Genomic DNA, 19,849 nt, shown 5'->3' on the forward strand with positions numbered 1-19,849 from the left:
CTTAACTATATATAAAATTCTCGTGTTACAATGTTAGTTACCATATTCCTTCGAAACGGCTTGACCGATTTTCATGAATATTTGTATGCATATTCAGTAGGTCTGAGAATTGGCTATTATCTATTTTTCATACCCCTAAGTGATAAGGGTTGTCCACCCCTAACATATTTTTTTTAGACCAATTTTTAATTATTATAATGTGGCTTTAAAAATACATATAACCCTAAATTTTTGTACTTTTATTACCAACCCCTATTTATTAATAGCGATTTTAATTTAGGTATATGCCAAAACAACCTTTGCGGGGTCAGCTATTATCATCTAAAACTTGTTTTATATTTTAATATTACGCAAGTACTTCGCAAGCAACAAGTGATTCGTTCAAGTTAATGATCTCAAACCCACTTGTGTTTTTATTATATTTTTTTGTTGTCAACTTATTGTTGTTCGTAATAACGATTCATTCGCAAAGTATTTATGATTATAACAAAGTCTCTTATTTTGTACGTGGCTATTATTTAACGTCAACTGCTGCTGACATATATATAATTTTATATATTTATTTCAAGCAAATATTATAACTGGTGGGATTTATAATATTTCTTCTACATTCCATTTATTTGGGGTCGGCGTAATGTTTTTCTCATCCATTCATTCCTGTACGCAGACATCTCGTTATTTACTCCTTTTCTTACTATATTAATACCATTTATATTATTATTTTATTTCTATTTTGTATACATATGAAATAACAATATAAATTGTCTCTATAGTCACGGCACCGATGATGGCAATCTGCCACGGTAGCGCCAAAACACCACCTTTCGGCCAGTATTCCTCCTTTATGAAGGTAGGCTGCACGTTGGCGGGGACTTGGGCCACAAACGTTCAGACTCCAGCTGACTTCAGCCTCAATGTCAGATTACTCCTGGTCCGTATGTAGTCAACAATATACTGCTTTTTGTGGCATATAGATGCCTTATATATAGTAAATATATCATAAATAGTAATAGATATTGATTTGTTTTCCGATAGAATATCTTTAGCGATGGCCGTGATGAGCAGGCAATTCTTTGATTTATAATTCATTATTTAAAAATGTTTGTTAGTTTCAGCATATGTGTTTAATTTAGTAGATTGTTATTTTTTGATATATGATTTTATGAGTATTTATGACACAAACACGCCTCTCGTGTTAGTACTGTAATTTATTTTATATTACGTTTCTATCCGTGAAAACCTATAAGTGGCCGTTCTCATTTAATTATGTTTATAACTATGTTTGTAAATAGCTTTGGTTTTCCGAAAATAAATAAATAAATAAATACAGTTCCCAATTTACTACGGAAATATTAGTTTTCAATTTACTGCATATTACAGTCTGTTTTTATCATGGGACGTGACAGTTGTGTGAATTCTCCAACCTTATAAATACTAGGTCATCATGACTGTTGATGATAATAGAGTACTTAGTAATGATCCTAGAACAATCGTGTTTTGTGCTCTCAACATCTTCAAACCTATACGTATTATATATACGCAAATTTATTATATTCTCTCCGATCGCCGTACCAATGTAACGTTAACTGTCAAGTAGTCTAGTGTGGGTAGATGTAGTGGTAGTTACAATGTTACTTAAGTTTTCTGAAACAAATGTTATTCTTAAGATATGTGACCACATAGAAATAGAAATATTCTTTATTCAATTAAACTTAATATAAGCACTTTTGAATAGCCAACTTTTTTTATTCTACCACTTATTCGGAATTCAGAATCATCACAAGAATAAGCAAGAAACTTGTGTGTTGCTCTTTTAAATAAATATTGATTTAATTATAAGTAATTAACAACAAGGATTAGGCATGCATAGAGTCAACATATCAATTTTGAGACAGGCTGCGATGGATCTAGAATTTAAAAATTCAATATATTTAATCTGGTCACACAAGTTTTTAATTTTTTTTATAAATTCATGTATGTATATGGGAATTTCATCTTAATTATAATAATAATAATACTTTCAGGACAATTCACACAGCGCCATCTAGACCCAAGTTAAGCTAGCTAAAGCTTGTGTTATGGGTACTAGACAACTGATACAAATATATAGATATGTTTTTTCGTAACTACATACATATATTATACATAGAAAACACCCAGACCGATACAATCATACTCATGAATACAAATGTTTGTGCCGTGCGAGGAATCGAACCCGCGACCATCGGACGTAAAGCGGTGTGCTAGACCGCTAGACCACCGACGTCGTAATTTTGTTGAATTAGTTCTATATAGATGTTGAAATAAATAAAAACTTGTGTTATCCAAATAAAGTTTTTATTTTTTCATTATTGCATATGTTGTGCTTACATAATTTTCATTCATGTAACTGGAATGCATACATAATATACCTACATGTAGAGTCATATACATTATGTCACCATGTGAATCCCATTCTATAGCTCATATACTCCCGTACCCTCATATACCTTCTTTGTAAGGTCTGTATTGTGGCTGATTGAAAGTAGTGTGACAGAGGTATCCCTGTAAACGACTTTGTATAAAGTAGATCCGAAACATACGTTACAAAGAAGCTGAACTGTGGCTGGCTGAATGTAGTGAGACAGAGGTAACAAATTTGTATAAAGTCTACCTCAAGATACATAGAGTCTGACTATAAACAATTAATATACAGTAAAATTCTCCGATTGATCCCCCGTCCAATTCAAACGGGGATCGAAATTACGACGGCCTGAGCCCCTAGTGGTGCCCTCACACTAAAGTCGTATCCGTCAGGCAGGAGTTGGCCTTCAGTCGCTCCATAAGTCCTTCCGCGGGTTTGGAGTGCCATCTGCACTCGCCCCCTAACGTCCGGTGAAGCTGTAGAGGCCAGCTGCGGCCAACAGCATTAGAGTAGTAGTAGTAGTATAGTAGTAGTAGTAGTAGAGTAGTAGTAGTATAGTAGTAGTAGTAGAGTAGTAGTAGTAGTAGAGTAGTAGAGTAGTAGAGTAGTAGTAGTAGTAGTAGTAGTAGAGTAGTAGTAGTAGCCCAGAAAATTCATGCGTCGTCTGCGCCGGTCTTCATCTAAACATATGCTGTGTATTTAGGTGCACTCTTATAATAGGGGTGTTAATTGAAACCATGTTTCTTTTTGCATTTATTTAATGTTAATATAATATAGACAATGTTCAAGGTACCTTTTAATTGGTTTTCGATTTTTAAACACTAAGACATTTTAACCTTCCATTTTACCGCTTACAACATTGCAAAATAACACTTCATTATAAAATCAATCTGTTCAACTAAATTATAATAAACATTGACTAAAATATACTGAATTTTAAATTCAAAATAATCATTAAACATTTCGTTCAAACTTAATTATTATTCTCATACATAACATTGCAGACCCGTTTGACGTAAACCAAGTTAACAAAATTAATAATAATAATAAAATAAAAACTCCGCCACTGAGCCATGCAGCGACAAATGTATCAACACATATATATATAAATATATATTACACACGGCGCACCGAGCGCGCCGGCACTGCGCTGTCTAAACATACTTATAATACGCAACAAGTTATAATTCAATAGAATTAGTATAACATATCAATCTCAACATGTGTAAAGGTTGATGAGACAACGACTGAACGGCGCTTGAGACTCTCGGGTACGCGGCCGTGCGCTGCGTGCACTCGGTACCGCTCGGGTCCGTTCGGCATCGTTCGGCAACGTTCGGTACCACCGAGAGTTGCCGAGTGACGACGAACGTTGCGGACGAGAGCACGCATCGCAGCGGGCCTTTCTCACACCGTACACTCGCAGGCCGTTTGGAAATCAAACAGAGCGGGCGCGGCGCGGCGGCCGACGCACGAGATACGAGTACGCACATATACAAATAAGGTAGAAAACTGCGAGTGTACCGCGGGGACCGCACACGACCACATCCTTGCGGAGCGTTCATTCCACATGGAACCGAGTGAAAATTTTAATGATAAACAATTAATATATTACAATAATCCCTACAGCTCGGGACGCGTTAGTGACGATGTCAATATGCGCAAGTTGATTCCTCAGTCTTTAATAAATTGATGACAATGAGCAAGGAGAAGAACGTAAATGAAACAATGTTATGCAATTATATACAGATTGTGAGTTCATGCGCGCGCCGTCTCGTCGCCGGCCCGCGTGTCGGCCGGACGCCGGACACCGGACAGCGGTGCCGGACGGGACGCCGGACGCCGGTCTCCGGACGCGGCGCCCGGGCGGCGGCGCGCGGCGGTCGTGTGCGATCCGCGCCCATCCAAAAACAAGCGTTATGGTGATGTCTTAATGTTGAGTTCGACTTGAACGCACAGCCATTTTCCTAAACACAGTATCGAACATTACTCTAGCCTAGCGCACCCATCGGCTGCCACCTTTCACTTGTATACCCACTAGTCTACCTACAGTAATTACAATAAACCACGCTATCAACAAATTCAACAACATTTAGCTATTAAAATTAAAAGGAGGTCGAGATGCGCGGTTTGCGAGTCGGCACCCGTCCCGGCTCCGCACGCCGACCTGTACCTCGCCGTGACGGTCCACTCAACAATGACAACTATCTTAAGCCTACAACATTCAAATTCCTTAACACTAGGAGCGCTACTAACGGAGGAGCGACGTCAACGATTCGACGCGCCGTGAACGACGTCAACGACTCGACGCGACGTGAACAACTCGACGCGACGTGATCGACTCGATGCGACGTGAACGACGTCAACGACGCGACGTGAACAACTCGACGCGACGTGATCGACTCGATGCGACGTGAACGACTCGACGGGAGCGCGGGCTGCGGGGGCGCGGGGGGTGCTGTAGGCCGAACCGACGTGCGACGATGCTTATTACATTTGTCAGTATCACAGAAACAGTACAATACGGGTTTGTACGCACCGGCGCCGCGCGGCGGCCGCCGTCCGGACGCCGGTCACATCCGGACGGTAGCCGGACAGCCGCCGGACCACACCGGACGGCGGCCGCCGCCCGCGCGCGGTCTCACAGTGGTCGGGACGACGTTCAACTATTTATTATCTTCCACGCGATATAATTAATTCAGACAATGTTACCGCACTAAATTATTATTTTGTATCCACGATAATATACTCTCAAATATTGTAACAACTTCAGTATAACAACTTTTTAACATTTTTTTCCAGTTATTTTAAATTATCTATATATACCCATTATATTGTTTTAATATGATAATTATAACTAACTAGAATTCCACTGTTAACTATTCACTTTCGGCGCGTTCCTCCCAGTGCTCACTAGAAGACGTATTGTGCGAGTCAGAGAGGGCGGGGGGGAGGGATAACAACGGACAGGTGGCGCGATTACATGGTCCCTTGGCTGTAAACGAAGGTGTTCTTTGCTGCAGTCAACATTAACGAAGTCAAAGAGCACCTCCTATCACGAGCGCGCCACAAAAGCGCTCTCAATACACGGATTGTGAAGTTTACAGCCGCGTCAAACACTGCGAGGAACATACCGTATAACAATACAGCCAAGAAGTATAACAGCGTAGTAAAGAAGAAACTTTAGAAGAGTATAACTACATCTACCCCGGTGCTCGCTCGAACCGAATTCAAATTTTGCCGACGAGTTGCATTCGAAAAATGAAGTTTTCTGAATAATTGACGTATTGACTTACACGTATCGACTACTCGAGTTTAATCCAATAAAAATTGAGCTTGTTAAATCGACGTTCACAGGCAAGTGCGTTGGGAGGTGTCTGCCAACACGCATACAGGCTTCGCACGATCGCGACGCTTGGAAAACTCACTCGCGTGCCGCTGTCTTACTTGTCCGTACTTTGTCTTCAAACCAACAACAGTCTAAAACCACGTCTGAATGTTTTCAAGGTCGTCGCGAGCGTGACACAACCTCAAATTTAATTGACACAACACGATATCTGTACTACCCCCAAATATACATACATTATAAGATGAGAAAAGTCGAAAAACACCAGAAAGTTCGAACAGCGATTACTATACACTTTAAAGATTGAATATATGATAAGATCTAACTACGTGAACGCATCTAGTGCAAATGTTACCTACATAACACATGTAATAGTCCCAGTAACAATACACAACATAGCTACGTGTCGTTGGACTGCCTGACAGTTTGACTTACCACTATATATTTATAACTACAACTTTCACTTTCAAGGAAGTACGAGGTTATGGCGTCTCTGTGTTCAAAGTCAATTTACATAACACTTGAATCTTTGAGGGGAATATATCTCAATTCCTTTCCTTACACACTATAGTAAATTAGTCGTTTAAGCCGATTCGAATATATATATTATTATGATTATTACAATTTCTTTGTACTTCTGTCCTTTGATAAGTAATCACCCCGCCTGGAGTTAGCCGGCCGCTAGAGGACGCCACGTGGGGCCCGGGGAGTTAACGGGGAAATAGTCGTGACGTAGACAAGATGGCGGCCATGCCGCGCTACGAAAACCTACGATGGCACTTCTGAGGTAAACGAACAACTTAAAACTATTTCCCGGCGAGGAGAGTATGCGTGTACCCTTGCATGGACACCGACCGCCGACAACCGTTCAACTGCGGTGTCGGGTAACAATCACAGTTTATTTATTAATAATTATATTTCTCTACGGCGACAAACTAAACGCCCAGCTCAATAGTAGCGCACTACATGTACATATATTGCCTCCCACGGTTACATAGCGAATGTAAATAAGAATTCTATTATATTGTCTTCGTGAATTATAATATAGAAATCTGCATTAAAAATGTTTAAAATATATTCTCTATTATTCTGGACATGCATTATTATAAAATTGTACTTATATCGTAATAAATTTAGACCGACAACAAATCAATAACTATGAAACATTCCTAACAAAATTATAACACAATAATTATAAATGTATAAAAAATAAAGATCTTTAACGAGAGAAATCAGGAATGACCGTAACTCTGGCTACCAGATTCCAGACGCCATCTTGTACTTTATACACACACATGCACTCCGACGCTACATTACTCCATGCACTGTCATTTACCGCAACCTTTTTAATGTATCACATCAACAACGGCACAGTTTTTTCGGATATTTTAAACCACAAATAATGCAGAATAAAGTGTAATTTATATTCAATTTAATTTTAGATCCTTCTCAAACACAACAACAAAATTTTTTTTAGTACAATACTACAAATGTTCTACTTTTTTTCGGATATACTCATTGTGATTTACATAATCTTATTTTAGCTTTTTATTATTATTGTCAGTAAATATTTTAACAAACAATTTCATAACAAATAATGGGTTCAACAAATATATATACAATATCTATATATCACTGAATATCTAAATATCTATATGCAAATTATTGATTCGAATTATCGTTGATACGCTGTAGCGTATTTACATGTTGATTTGGACTTGTATCGTATCGTTTGGTATCAATAATAGGTACTTAGTTCATATTGTATATCGTAAATTCTGACTGATATCACAGATATATATATTTCAATATATATTTGCTATTCAATACCTATGTATAGGATTCAGTAAATTCTATGTGGTTTATGACAGAGTGTAGTAATATAGCGAGGGATGTGTATACGGTAGCGCCCTTTTGTCTCCACTTTGACGAGACTGCGGCCAGGGGAGCCCTCGGCGCTCTCGTGACGTTTGCTGGCACATCGACTACAATAACCCTATATACGTCGTAAACTAACAAAAAAATAACTTATCAATGGTAACATTTACAGTGAAATCAAGTTATAAATATTAAAATGAAAAAATAAAATGTGTATGGAATAGGAAATTCCGTGATAGGACATATCACAATCGTATATTCGTTAAATATTAAACGAAGCCCGCGTGCTGAGCACGGCGAGGCGACGGTTTCATTTGTCATCACAATAAAAACATAATATTATATAATAGCATTAATAATAATAATTCAACACCACTATTACTATAGTTATATGCGTAAAATTAATATACATAAATCTATGTATTGTAAATAGGTAACTATGTGTCGGGACGGGCCGGGCGGCGCGTATTGCACGCCCCGATACTGTTGCGGTGGTCGACCGTCGGACGGCTCGCCGCTGGCCGTCTGCCAGCCCGACGGCCGGCCCCTGGCGGCCAGTCAACCGTCGACCGTCCCAGAGACGGCCAGTAACCGTTCACCACCGGTAACACGGCCAGTGATCGCTGATCGCCTGCGAAACGGTCGGTGACTCAGACCGCCCGCGATACGACCAATGATCGCTGACCGCCGACAAGACGGCCAATGATCGCTGATCGCCCTTGAGACGGCCGGTGACCGCTGACCGGCCGCGAGTCGCCGCCGGCCCGTCCCGAGAGCTGCGTAACGTTCGGCGTAACCAAAACAAAGTAAAACTTTCCTTAACTAGAGTCAGGTAACTCGCGCCACTCCTCTCGCTCCGCGTGCGTGGGCGGCGTGACTAGAACTACATACTACGCTAGAGCGCGGCGTCACGCGGCAGCGTTACTGCATCAGGCCGGAGATGGCGTTGTGGCGGGTGCGCTTCAGCTCCTCCTCCTGGATCTTCTGCTCGATGAGGTACTGCGCGCTGCTGATGGCGGTCGGGGTGCCCGTGATGGTCACGATGCGGTTGCGCGTGCCCGGCGCGAACGTGCCCTTCTTAGAGATCTGGATGTTGGCGCCGGACATCTGCTGGATCTCTACCAGACTGCGCCCGCCGGGGCCTGCAATGAACACCACTCTATATACATTTGTGGTCGTTTAAATTTATCTATAGCGTTAGACCAGAGTTCTATATTGACCTAGTGGATTGGGACACCTAAAAGTATAAATTTAGAACTTCAATAGTTATTTATCAATCACAAGAGTTACAGAGTTATTCAGCAAGGTGGGGCTTCCTATTCTTATCTTATGTTTAGGCAATGGTTACCATCTCATCACATTACCTCAATTGAGTCCATATTCGAATATAGATTGGGGAATAGATAGATAAGGTATGCAGTGGGATGATATTATTTCGGAGTCTTGCAATGTATTATGTTAGGTCGACCTATAGCGCGGTCCTGAATATTTTATTCTAATTCAGTGACTTTCAAATGCCTAGGTAACGTATATCGTTACCGCAGAGTTTACCCTTAAGGTAATAGCATTTGCTAGTAGAACAGCAGTGAAAGATGAATTCAAATCAATTAGGACCTCTTGGCAAATTTGTCAAGAAATTATTCTAACCCATTCTCGGTCTGAGGTTTTCCTCTACCCCCTAGGAGGTAGTACCTCAGACCCATCTAAGAGTCACCTAAGACCTGACACACCTAAGAGAGAAAAGAGTGAGCAGCACTGACCGAGTATGGCGCCGACGATGACCTCCGCAATCTCGACGTTCTTGGAGTCCTTGGCGCCGGCGTCGGCGGGCGTGGGGCTCTTGGAGAGCGGCAGCAGCGAGGCGGACGGGAAGCCGCCCACGCCGCCCACCGCGCCCACCGCGCCCACGCCGCCCACGCCGCCCACGCCGGCCGACAGCGAGATGGGCGCCACGGCTGGGGGGCGAAGCGCCTCGAATGCAACCTCCGCGAAACGCTCTAACGAGCCGCCGCGCCCGCCCGCCGCGCCTGCGCACGCGCGCCGTCACCACTACCGTCGCTGGTACCGCTCGTACCGCCGGTACTGCGCCGGTACCGCGCCGGTACCGCCGCCGGTACCGCAGTCGCCGGGGAGGGGAGCGCCCGGTACCGCACATTAGAACGTTTCGCGCCGGTGCCCACAGGGTTACGTCGCACAGACCACTACGCGCGCAGAGCGAGAGCTCTCGACCGGTGCCCATTCTGGAGAGTCGTAGCCGTTGCTAACATCAAATAATACCTTATCACCGTTAAAGTGACGTTCATTCTATTTTCGTAATGTTCGTATTCTTTTTCTTTTTTTTTTTTCTACTACAACTTTCCAGAATGAAGCTAGTGGTCAAGCTCCCACTCTGTATATTATGTAGTCGTCTGTGATGTTAACGAGCAGTCCGCTCGCACAGCGCCCCGTCCGCACGATGCTAGTGCACGCTCGACATACGATAACGTGACGAGGGACGTGACCGTCAAATTAACACAATGATTTTATTTTTAAAGGTAACATATCGCCCTTGCTCACAATTTAGTATAACTGTCTTTATTAATGTAATAAGTGCAATAAAGTATATATATATTACAGCGAAATTAACTATAAAGGCGACCAAATACTTGCTAAATCAATTCACAACTAAAAATTTGAAGTAAGTTAATTTAATTAAAACCAATATATTTAGGTAGCACCTTGATGCTGGATTTACAGTGCCTTATTTCTTACGCTTTTAAAATTGAACAAATAACATCTGAATGTTACCTTTACATTGATGCTACGTTATACTGATATAAAATATCAAGAGAAAAGTGTGATAGAAATTATGAGTAGGCTAAGTATCAAGAAAAGTCAACGGTAGTCGTTCCGTAGTCACAGAAAAAAAGTAACATTAACCTGCATCATATATTTTTAGAAACAAACCAGAATCAGTAGGTCTATGGTCGGGTTTTTGGTTTTTTAATTGGTTTGTTCTATGCAATACATTGAGATACGATACACATATAAGATAGATCAGACGGACCATCTGCAATAACAAATAAATCGTACACTAGCATGAACCGCGACTCAATTACTTTGAAGTTTAAAACGATACTTATTTCGTACGGTAGCGCTGTGCTGCGGACATAAAGTTAAAACGGGAAGAACAACTATTTACCAGGACACCACTATCAGTAACAATCCTGTGATTATGTAATACAGTTGCTATTATTCTCATATAACAGATAAATTGTTTCATACACTGTATTGCAATTATGTATGACATTTGACAGTTGTCATTTCGAACAGTCTTGTAACTGCAACTATCAACTGTATCATATCTAATTGAATCTTTTCATGCTATTTAAAAAAGAATTTTCATGCTATTTAAAGAAAAAAGTACTCAACTGCGTTACATAAACAGACCGCTGGACAAACATTCATATACAAAAAAAATTAAATAAGTACCGTATTGAAATATTGAATATATATCTAAAATCCATTTTAGTATAATAGCAAAATTTTGTTAAGTTATATTGTCATATTTGTTTGAATATATGAAAGTCCTTTGCTAGATTCTTTTATTGACTTTTTTAAACTATGACACGGTGCATATTAATTTAAATATTAAGTTGTTCTTCCCATAACCGACGCTGTGGGTAGTAAGATTACACACATACATAAAAACCTACATATTCTAACACTAACACAGCAAAAAACACGTCTACATTTAAATAACATCGTACACATCATATTTAACATACATAAAATAAACTGAAAAACGTGTTGAAAGTTAACCAACCACTATAATGCCCGTAAATTTTGGTAGTTCGATTTTAGGGTAATCTTTTCTTTGGTTTATTGTCTCTGAATATTAGGGGATTGATTAAATAATGCTGTTGCAATAGTTTCTTATTTTAAATAGATTATAATTGAAAGTTTTTGCGATTACCAACTTTTTTATTACTGTAGCTACATACAGTAATCAGTTGTATTAATAACCGTAGAGTGATCCATACATAGCTATATTTTAATTTAAGTATTTTAAAAATAAAAAACGATTTGACGTATTACATAAACAACCACCCGATAATGTTGCTACAATTGAATTGTAAGCGAGACGTAAAACGCTAAAAATCATTGATATTAAATTATCATTAACATTTTATAATAATAGAATTAGAATTAATTTATTTAAAAGCTGAAAGTGGACATATTTTTCCTAATATTAAAGAGGAAAATAACCCTTATTGTTATTGTATGTATGCATATAATACATTACCACATCCACAACGCCAAGTGTTGCGTATTGCCGACAGATGGTATGAGAAAGCGATGAATAGAAATTTAGAAATCATAGAATGTTACAGGAAGGCTAGATAACAACAAATAACTAAGCCAATTGTTACACAGATCAGCAATACAACACAGAATGTGCTCGAACATGCAATTACCACAACGTAATACTGTAAGACAACCCTAGAAAAAAAAAACAATCGGACGCGCCTCATTTCAATTTTTTTTTAAGAACGTTAACTAGTTGAGGCAAAGGAAAATATTTCGGCACTCAACTTTACTTTGTCTATAGCAAAATGGCGTGGTAACCGGCATTGTAGGAAATTAAAATTAGGAATTTTATGACGGGACTAAATTGGATGGAGAAGGGAGTTGTGTTGACTCGTTAAGTCACAGTGAAAAAGGGATTAATTGTAGAAAGCTGCAATTGAAAGGAGAAAAAAAAAGATATTTAATTTGAAATGAGAATAATGATGAGTAGCTAACTTCACGCCGTATCCATTCTTTTGGGGATATCTTTTATATGAAGATTTGACTTAAATTTATATACCAAGAAGGTTGTTCTACTGAATATGTATATATAATGAATTGAAATGTTACGCGTCCACTCGTAAAAATGAATAGAAGCTATTAATAAGAGAGATTTTAGTCGAAACAAGTCAGCCAATCGAGTCGAGATGGAGAAAGCATCGTGGGGAATTTAGAATTTTGAAGCACATGACATGGATCTAGTGTGAAGCTGTACAATACTTGTGTATAGATATGATCACGCGGCTCCGCGCGTAATAAACCAGCATTTATATCATATAATAATATATAATAATTAATATTTAGTTTCTTAAGTTCAGTCCATTTTTGTATTATTTAAATTAGATTCTACAAGTATTATTTACCTTTTGTATCTTTTTACACCGACTCTGATTATATTTAATAGAATTAGGTGTTATTTTGCGGAAGTCTATTTCACTACTCGATGGATTTATATTATTTTGTTTAATTCCGCTACAATTATCATGTGTGAGACCACAAATATTCGGTGTGGAAACTTGACTACCGTTACGACCTTCAATTGTCGTGGTTTGGTTGCCGAAGAGTCAACACTAGGCTTCCAATATATATCCGAAATCTATTCAACGCCTGATGATGACGTGTGTAGACTCAGTAGACTCGGTAGATTAAAAAAAATGTAATGACTATTCAAATGTGCTTCAATGTAAGTTTATTTGAATAAATGATTTTCTATTCTATTCTATTCAGTAACGGTCGGAATTTGATCGCCATTCGAAAAGGTCGTAACGGTAAAGTTTCCACACTAATATTTGTGGTCTCACACATGGTAATTGTGGCGGAATTAAACAAAATTATATAAATCCATCAAGTAGAATTTGATTATGACCATATAGAGCATCGACGACCTCGGTGGTCTAGCGGTCTAGCACACCGCTTTACGACCGATGGTCGCGGGTTCGATTCCTCGCACGGCACAAACATTTGTATTCATGAGTATGATTGTTTGTATCGGTCTGGGTGTTTTCTATGTATAATATGTATGTATTTACTAAAAATATCTATGTACATGTATCAGTTATCTTAGTACCCATAACACAAGCTTTAGCTAGCTTAACTTGGGTCTAGATGGCGCTGTGTGAATTGTCCTGAGATTATTATTATTATTATAGAGCATCGCTCTCGACTCAAGAACGATGTGACAGTATATTATAAAAGAGTTTTTTAACATCATTGCCTAAGCCAGCGGGTCATCAACGTTTTACAAATCAAGGGCCAAAAAAAATTATTTTCTGTACATATGTTTTTTTATAAGGATCTTTTTTTATATTAAAGGTACTTTTTATTACTTAATTGTTGTCGTTACTGAGAGCTGGCCTATGTTGTTGGCGGGCCGCGAGAAGACCCATTGCCTAAGCCATAAACGGAGAGTATGCTCAGATATGACGACCGATAGAGATCAGTGGAAGAGAATGACATACTGCGCCGACCACAGATAATGGGATAAAGACAAGGCAATGTTTTTTTTATATCTGTGGTAATTATATAAAATGGCGTCGCAGTATGTACCGTGGTAGATGGTGCAATAATTAATTGTTCTTCTATAGATATAAATAAAAGTGGAGTTGTTGTAAGTGTTGTAATATTGAAACAACCGTTTTTACTACATGCATATGAATATAAATACGGTACATACACCAAAATAACATTTTTCACAATTTTTGTCTGTCTGTCTGTTTGTTCCGGCTAATCTCTGAAATGGCTGGGCCCATTTTGACGGGACTTTTTTTGGCAGGTAGCTGATGTAATAAGGAGTAATTTAAGCTACTTTTATTTTAGAAAAAATGAAGTTAAATTCCACGCGCACGAAGTCGCGGGAATAGCTAGTTAATTATATAAACAACGGACGGTAGCGCAACAGTGCGTATGAAGGCGAAGGTCACGGCTACTTGAGTTATATTATTATATATGACTTAATATAATTGCTGATATGATAATGAAGTGTTGTCTGGCCCACAAACTTCTACGCTCTATGAGATTGCAATTAAATAATAAAACAAAATATATTCATTACAAGTTTTTGTATATCACTATATATATATAAATGTATTAACGTCTATTCTTTATGCGTTCCTCTAAACCATAGATTACAGCTGAACTTCTAACAAGTTCGTCTTTCTTCCATTAAAAAAAATCAGTTGAGTTTCTTGCCAGTTCTTTTCAATTGAATCTGTATACTGAACTGGACGGTAGGGAAAAAAATTTGTATAAAAAATTTGACGTTCACTTATGAACGTTAAATTTTTTATACTAATATTTTTCTAATTTCTAATCTTTTTTAGTCTAAAATGTCCTATGATTAATAAATGATTTTTGATTTAATTTGCTTAGGGTTTCTGACTCCGGATTATATATTTTTTTACATGTACAGTTTATTTATACACTTATCGCCAAACATGGCTGTCCAGGTTATGGCCGAACGCCATTACAATACATTATACAAATAATAAATACAAATGTGTGCATTTGATTGAAGATCGTGGAAGAAGCAAGAGCTCCATCGACAAGAGCACAGCTCTTAAATTATGAATGAATGAATGAACATATTGTTTATTATTCATTCATAATTTAAGAGCTTATTATGTAATAACTTTAGAACCCGTTTCTGAGTCAAAACGAAAATCTACAATAATGTTATGTATCAAAGAACATTCTATATCTAAACTCATTTGTCCTTGGTCGTACCTGGGGGGGGGGGAATGGGAATTGTAAACCGTTGATGATCTCGCAGGACGCAGCACCATTCCATGGAAACCATCGTGATAAATTCTTGATGAATTTGTCACGATGGGCTAGTTTATGGACCTCATGCTCATCTTATCATCCTCCACTGGTGCCCCGCCAAATAAACCGTTCATTCCATTACCATCCATAAAAAAAACCTAGTTTATGGACCCCGAGGGAAGAAGTTTATTTTGTAAGGAAAAAACTAAGCACCTCATTAGGTGCTTAGTTTTGTGCATGTCCTTGGCTAATGAACTACACGTTCATTAACGTTTAGCTGAAAAAATGGCAGATAACGACCTCAACAATTTATGTGCCCAAATGGCACTGTTATATCATTATTATTATGAAAAAAATAAAAATTATTATCAAATTTTATTTAACAAACAAAACAGATACGAAAAGAGTACTGGCCTACAGAATAGACTATACAAATACTACTGCGTCTCTCATAACAGTGGGTGTTGCATCAGTTTGTGGACCGGACAGTTTGTGATTGTTTTCAATTAATTAAAGACAGTTTACCATATAATCCCCGCTGGTGTGCGCTGCCGTCTGTTTAAAAATAAAACATACATAAATATGCGTACTGCACGGTGCAATGCAAAGCTTGTATGTGATACAATTATGGTGCAATACAATAAAAAAAATCGAGTGTCATGTAGCTCATTCCACATAGGTAAAGATATATTAGGTATATGTATAGTATATTATATCTCGGTGGTTTAGCTTTCCGATGGTCCGGGCTCGTCGCACGGCACAAACATTTGTATACATGAGTATGATTGTTTGTATATGGTGTTTTCTATGATAATATATATGTATTTACAAAAAAAAAAAAATCTATGTATATACGATCAGTTGTCTAGGGCAGCTTAAAACTCAGTGTGAATTGTCCTGAGATTATTATTATTATATCTTTTATCTTTTTTGTTTGTATTAACGAGTGATAAAATTAAAAATTCAATAATTATTTCAACTTACAATAAACGTATCAATTTTGATGTATTCTAAATTCTAGAAACAATAGTTTTTAAAAGTCAAACCATATCAAACTGCGCTGCTTCAAGGTTATGTCAACTGTTTGACAAACAAATAACCTTGATACAGCGCAGTTTGATGTGGTTAGACTTTTAAAAACTATGTACGTGCGTCAGTTCAAAGTTACATAGCCCATTCGAACCTGACCTGTCAGAAACGCGAACTCTGAGCGTCCGAACTTTAATAATAAACTTTATGTGGGCGATATATCAAAATGAATAGAGTTATTTGTGATGAAAACTTAATGTGATGTAATTATTATTAAATTCAACACAATACGTGTTGTGATGAATGAATAAATAAATAAAATTACTAAATGACAAAATTATAATGATATAACATAACATTATTACTTCTGGTTAACTTTTGCAATAATATTTTTAATTTTTATTTAATAAAATCAAATATCTTAGTGAATAGAATAGAATACAGAAAATTTTTTATTCAAATAAACTTACATTTAAGCGATTGTATATTTATATATCAAATAGTCGTATTAATTTTTTAATCTACCGCTTACTAGAAAAGCTGTCTCATCACAAGAACGAGGTGATAGTGAGGGTGGTGATGACGAGGATGACGACGGTGGTGGTGGACTCACCGAGGCCGACTTGTCCGATGGGCCCGAAGACTGCGGGCGGGTCCTGCGCCGGCAGCGGGAAGTAGGCGGCCGACAGCGGCGTGGCGGGCAGCGCCGCGGGCAGCGCTAGTCCGAGCACGCCGTGCTTCACCAGCAGCGCCAGCGCCGTGCTGATCTCGTTGATGCCCGCCTCCGAGTAGCCCGACTGCCGCAGAGCCACCTGCACATGTCCATGCAAAGTGTCAATTCTAGCTATCATTAGTGGTTACTAATGATAGCTAGGTTTGACACTTTGACGTTTGACACTTGGTCGACAGCTGGTTAGCTCTAGGAGGCTTTTGAATCCGTTACCCGGGGATCGTTGTCCCGAAGTCGATGCTGGGACAAAGAGGATTGGCCCGAGCCTCCAACTTTCACCCCTCTAGGGGGATGAAAATGGCCTGTGTCAGTGAGTCACCCAGCGATCCCCACTGGTTCATCTTTCATCGGATGCAGGTTGCACTCACTGGCACAAGTGTACTTGCTTTCACGGGACTTTCTTATTTATAGAAAAGATTTAACGAATTATACATCTAAATCTTAATAAGAAATCTCTCATATATGAACATGGAGGTGGAGGGAAGGACGGCCGGAGGAGGGAAGGATAGTAGAGTGGTGGTTGAGTGGGCGAGGACTATCGGAATGGAGATGGTGATTGTCGGGTGGGCGAAAACTGTTGGGGTGGAGGTCGGGTGTGAGAGGACGGTCGGGGTGGAGGTGATGATGGTTGGGTGTGCGAGGACGGTCGGGGTGGAGGTGATGACGGTTGGGTGTACGAGGAAGGTCGGGATGAGGTGATGGTGGTTGGTTGTGCGAGGACTATCGGGATGGAGGTGGTGATAGTCGGATGGGCGAGGACTGTCGGGGTGGAGGTCGGGTGTGCAAGGATGGTCGGGGTGGAGGTGATGATGGTTGGGTGTGCGAGGACGGTCGGGGTGAGGTGATGATGGTTGGGTGTATGAGGAAGGTCGGGGTGGAGGTGGTGGTGGTTGGGTGTACGAGGACGGTCGGGGTGGAGGTGATGATGGTTGGTGCCGAGTGACTAACGGGATGGAGGTGATGATTGTCGGGTGGGCGAAGACTGTCGGGGTGAAGGTTGTGTGTAATAGGACGGTCGGGGTGAGATGATGATGGTCGGGTGTGCAAGGATGGTCGGGGTGGAGGTGATGATAGTCGGGTGGGCGAAAACTGTCGGGATGGAGGTCGGGTGTGAGAGGACGGTCGGGGTGGAGGTGATGATGGTTGGGTGTGCGAGGACGGTCGGGGTGGAGGTGATGACGGTTGGGTGTGCGAGGACGGTCGGGGTGGAGGTGATGACGGTTGGGTGTGCGAGGACGGTCGGGGTGGAGGTGGTGATGCTTGGGTGTACAAAAAAAGGACGGTCGGGGTGGAGGTGGTGATGGTTGGGTGTACGAGGACGGTCGGAAAATATTAATTATTTATTAAGGCAGCCATTATCACAATAATTTTTATTAGTATTTAAATAGGGGGTGACATAACTTTTTTAATTCTAAATTTAAAATCAAAAGCATATAATTAAAAAAGGTGGTGATGCTTGGGTGTACTAGGACGGTCGGGGTGGAGGTGGTGATCATATTTGGGTGTACGAGGACGGTCGGGGTGGAGGTGATGTTGGTTGGGTGTGCGAGGACGGTCGGGGTGGAGGTGATGACGGTTGGGTGTGCGAGGACGGTCGGGGTGGAGGTGATGACGGTTGGGTGTGCGAGGACGGTCGGGGTGGAGGTGATGACGGTTGGGTGTGCGAGGACGGTCGGGGTGAGGTGATGATGGTTGGGTGTATGAGGAAGGTCGGGGTGGAGGTGGTGGTGGTTGGGTGTACGAGGACGGTCGGGGTGGAGGTGATGATGGTAGGATGTGTGAGGACTATCGGGATGGAGGTGGTGATCGTCGGATGTGCGAGGACTGTCGAGGCGGAGGTCGGCTGTAGGTGCATGCGGCTCACCTTGATGTGGTCGAGCATGTGCTGCGTGATGGGCGCGGGCTGCTGGGCGCCGGGCGGGGCCAGCGAGAGCGTGAGTGAGAGCGCGGCGAGCCCGGCCGCCGCCGCCGCCGCGCCGTTCACCAGCACCGAGCCCACCGAGCCCACCGACCCGCCCAGCGCGTGACCCTGCCGCACCGCACGTCTTACATTAACCGCCTGTTTCATTTATTCATATTTCACGCGTCGCCGCGGCTAAGGTTCTCGAATAAAATAATATTGCGACTATAAATTGGAATCTTATCTTTCGAGTTGGATCGAATTGCATACGATGTGCGAGTCAAGTTTACTTTGCTTCAGTAGTTTAGGAGTCCACCGCGGACGACCGACGTGACACGTAATTTTTATATATAAACTTTACAGCTAATTGCCGACACACATATTTTATAATTATTATTATATTTTATATACTATTCAAAAGTGTTCTTTCATTTTATTTGAATAAAGATTATTTCTATTTCTACTAATACTTAATTACACAAAAAATATCGCATAACACTTAATCTGCAAACATAGAGACCTTTAAACATTATACAGCCACCATAAAGAATTTCCGTAACAAAAAAAACTCACCAGCACCTTCTAGTCCCTTACCATACTACATATATACTTAATAACATATTTTTATAAACAACATATATTATATCTGATCAACGCAGTTGACTGGTAGAGAATGCCATCATATACATTTTTGTGAGCAAAATCATTCCATAGTATAAAACAAAGTCACTATCACTGTCTATCCGTGTCTCTATGTAAGCTTAAATCTTTAAAACTAAGCAACGGATTTTGAAGCGGTTTGTTTTAATAGATAGAGTGATTCAAGAGGAAGGTTTACATGTATAATATATGTACACCCGTGCGAAGCCGGGGCTAGTTACTAGTAATAAATAAATAAATAGAAAACATCCATATATAAATACACAAATGCATAATATACATAGAAACACCTATAACAATATAAATCTAGAT

At 40.0% G+C, this 19,849-nt stretch overlaps 1 protein-coding gene across 4 annotated transcripts in view; it reads right to left on the reverse strand.

The window, feature by feature from the left end:
* Positions 1-8,343: 8,343 nt before the first annotated feature.
* The window catches only part of LOC131843774 (RNA-binding protein Pasilla), a 126,041-nt gene continuing 114,535 nt past the window's right edge, over positions 8,344-19,849 (reverse strand). For 3 of the 4 annotated variants that reach the window (XM_059192538.1, XM_059192531.1, XM_059192523.1), the window contains 5 exons: positions 18,842-19,006; positions 16,861-17,059; positions 15,744-15,773; positions 9,389-9,655; positions 8,344-8,770 (listed from right to left, as the gene is read on the reverse strand). In XM_059192538.1, the coding sequence (XP_059048521.1) occupies positions 8,550-8,770; positions 9,389-9,655; positions 15,744-15,773; positions 16,861-17,059; positions 18,842-19,006 (882 nt within the window). In that variant the 3' untranslated portion in view covers positions 8,344-8,549. The remainder of the gene's footprint in view (positions 8,771-9,388; positions 9,656-15,743; positions 15,774-16,860; positions 17,060-18,841; positions 19,007-19,849) is intronic. The other variant, XM_059192544.1, reaches the window with a different exon arrangement.

This window comes from Achroia grisella, unplaced genomic scaffold, assembly GCF_030625045.1.
Source record: "Achroia grisella isolate CSIRO2021 unplaced genomic scaffold, CSIRO_AGI_Agris_v1 utg1086, whole genome shotgun sequence".
Classification (NCBI taxonomy): domain Eukaryota; kingdom Metazoa; phylum Arthropoda; class Insecta; order Lepidoptera; family Pyralidae; genus Achroia; species Achroia grisella.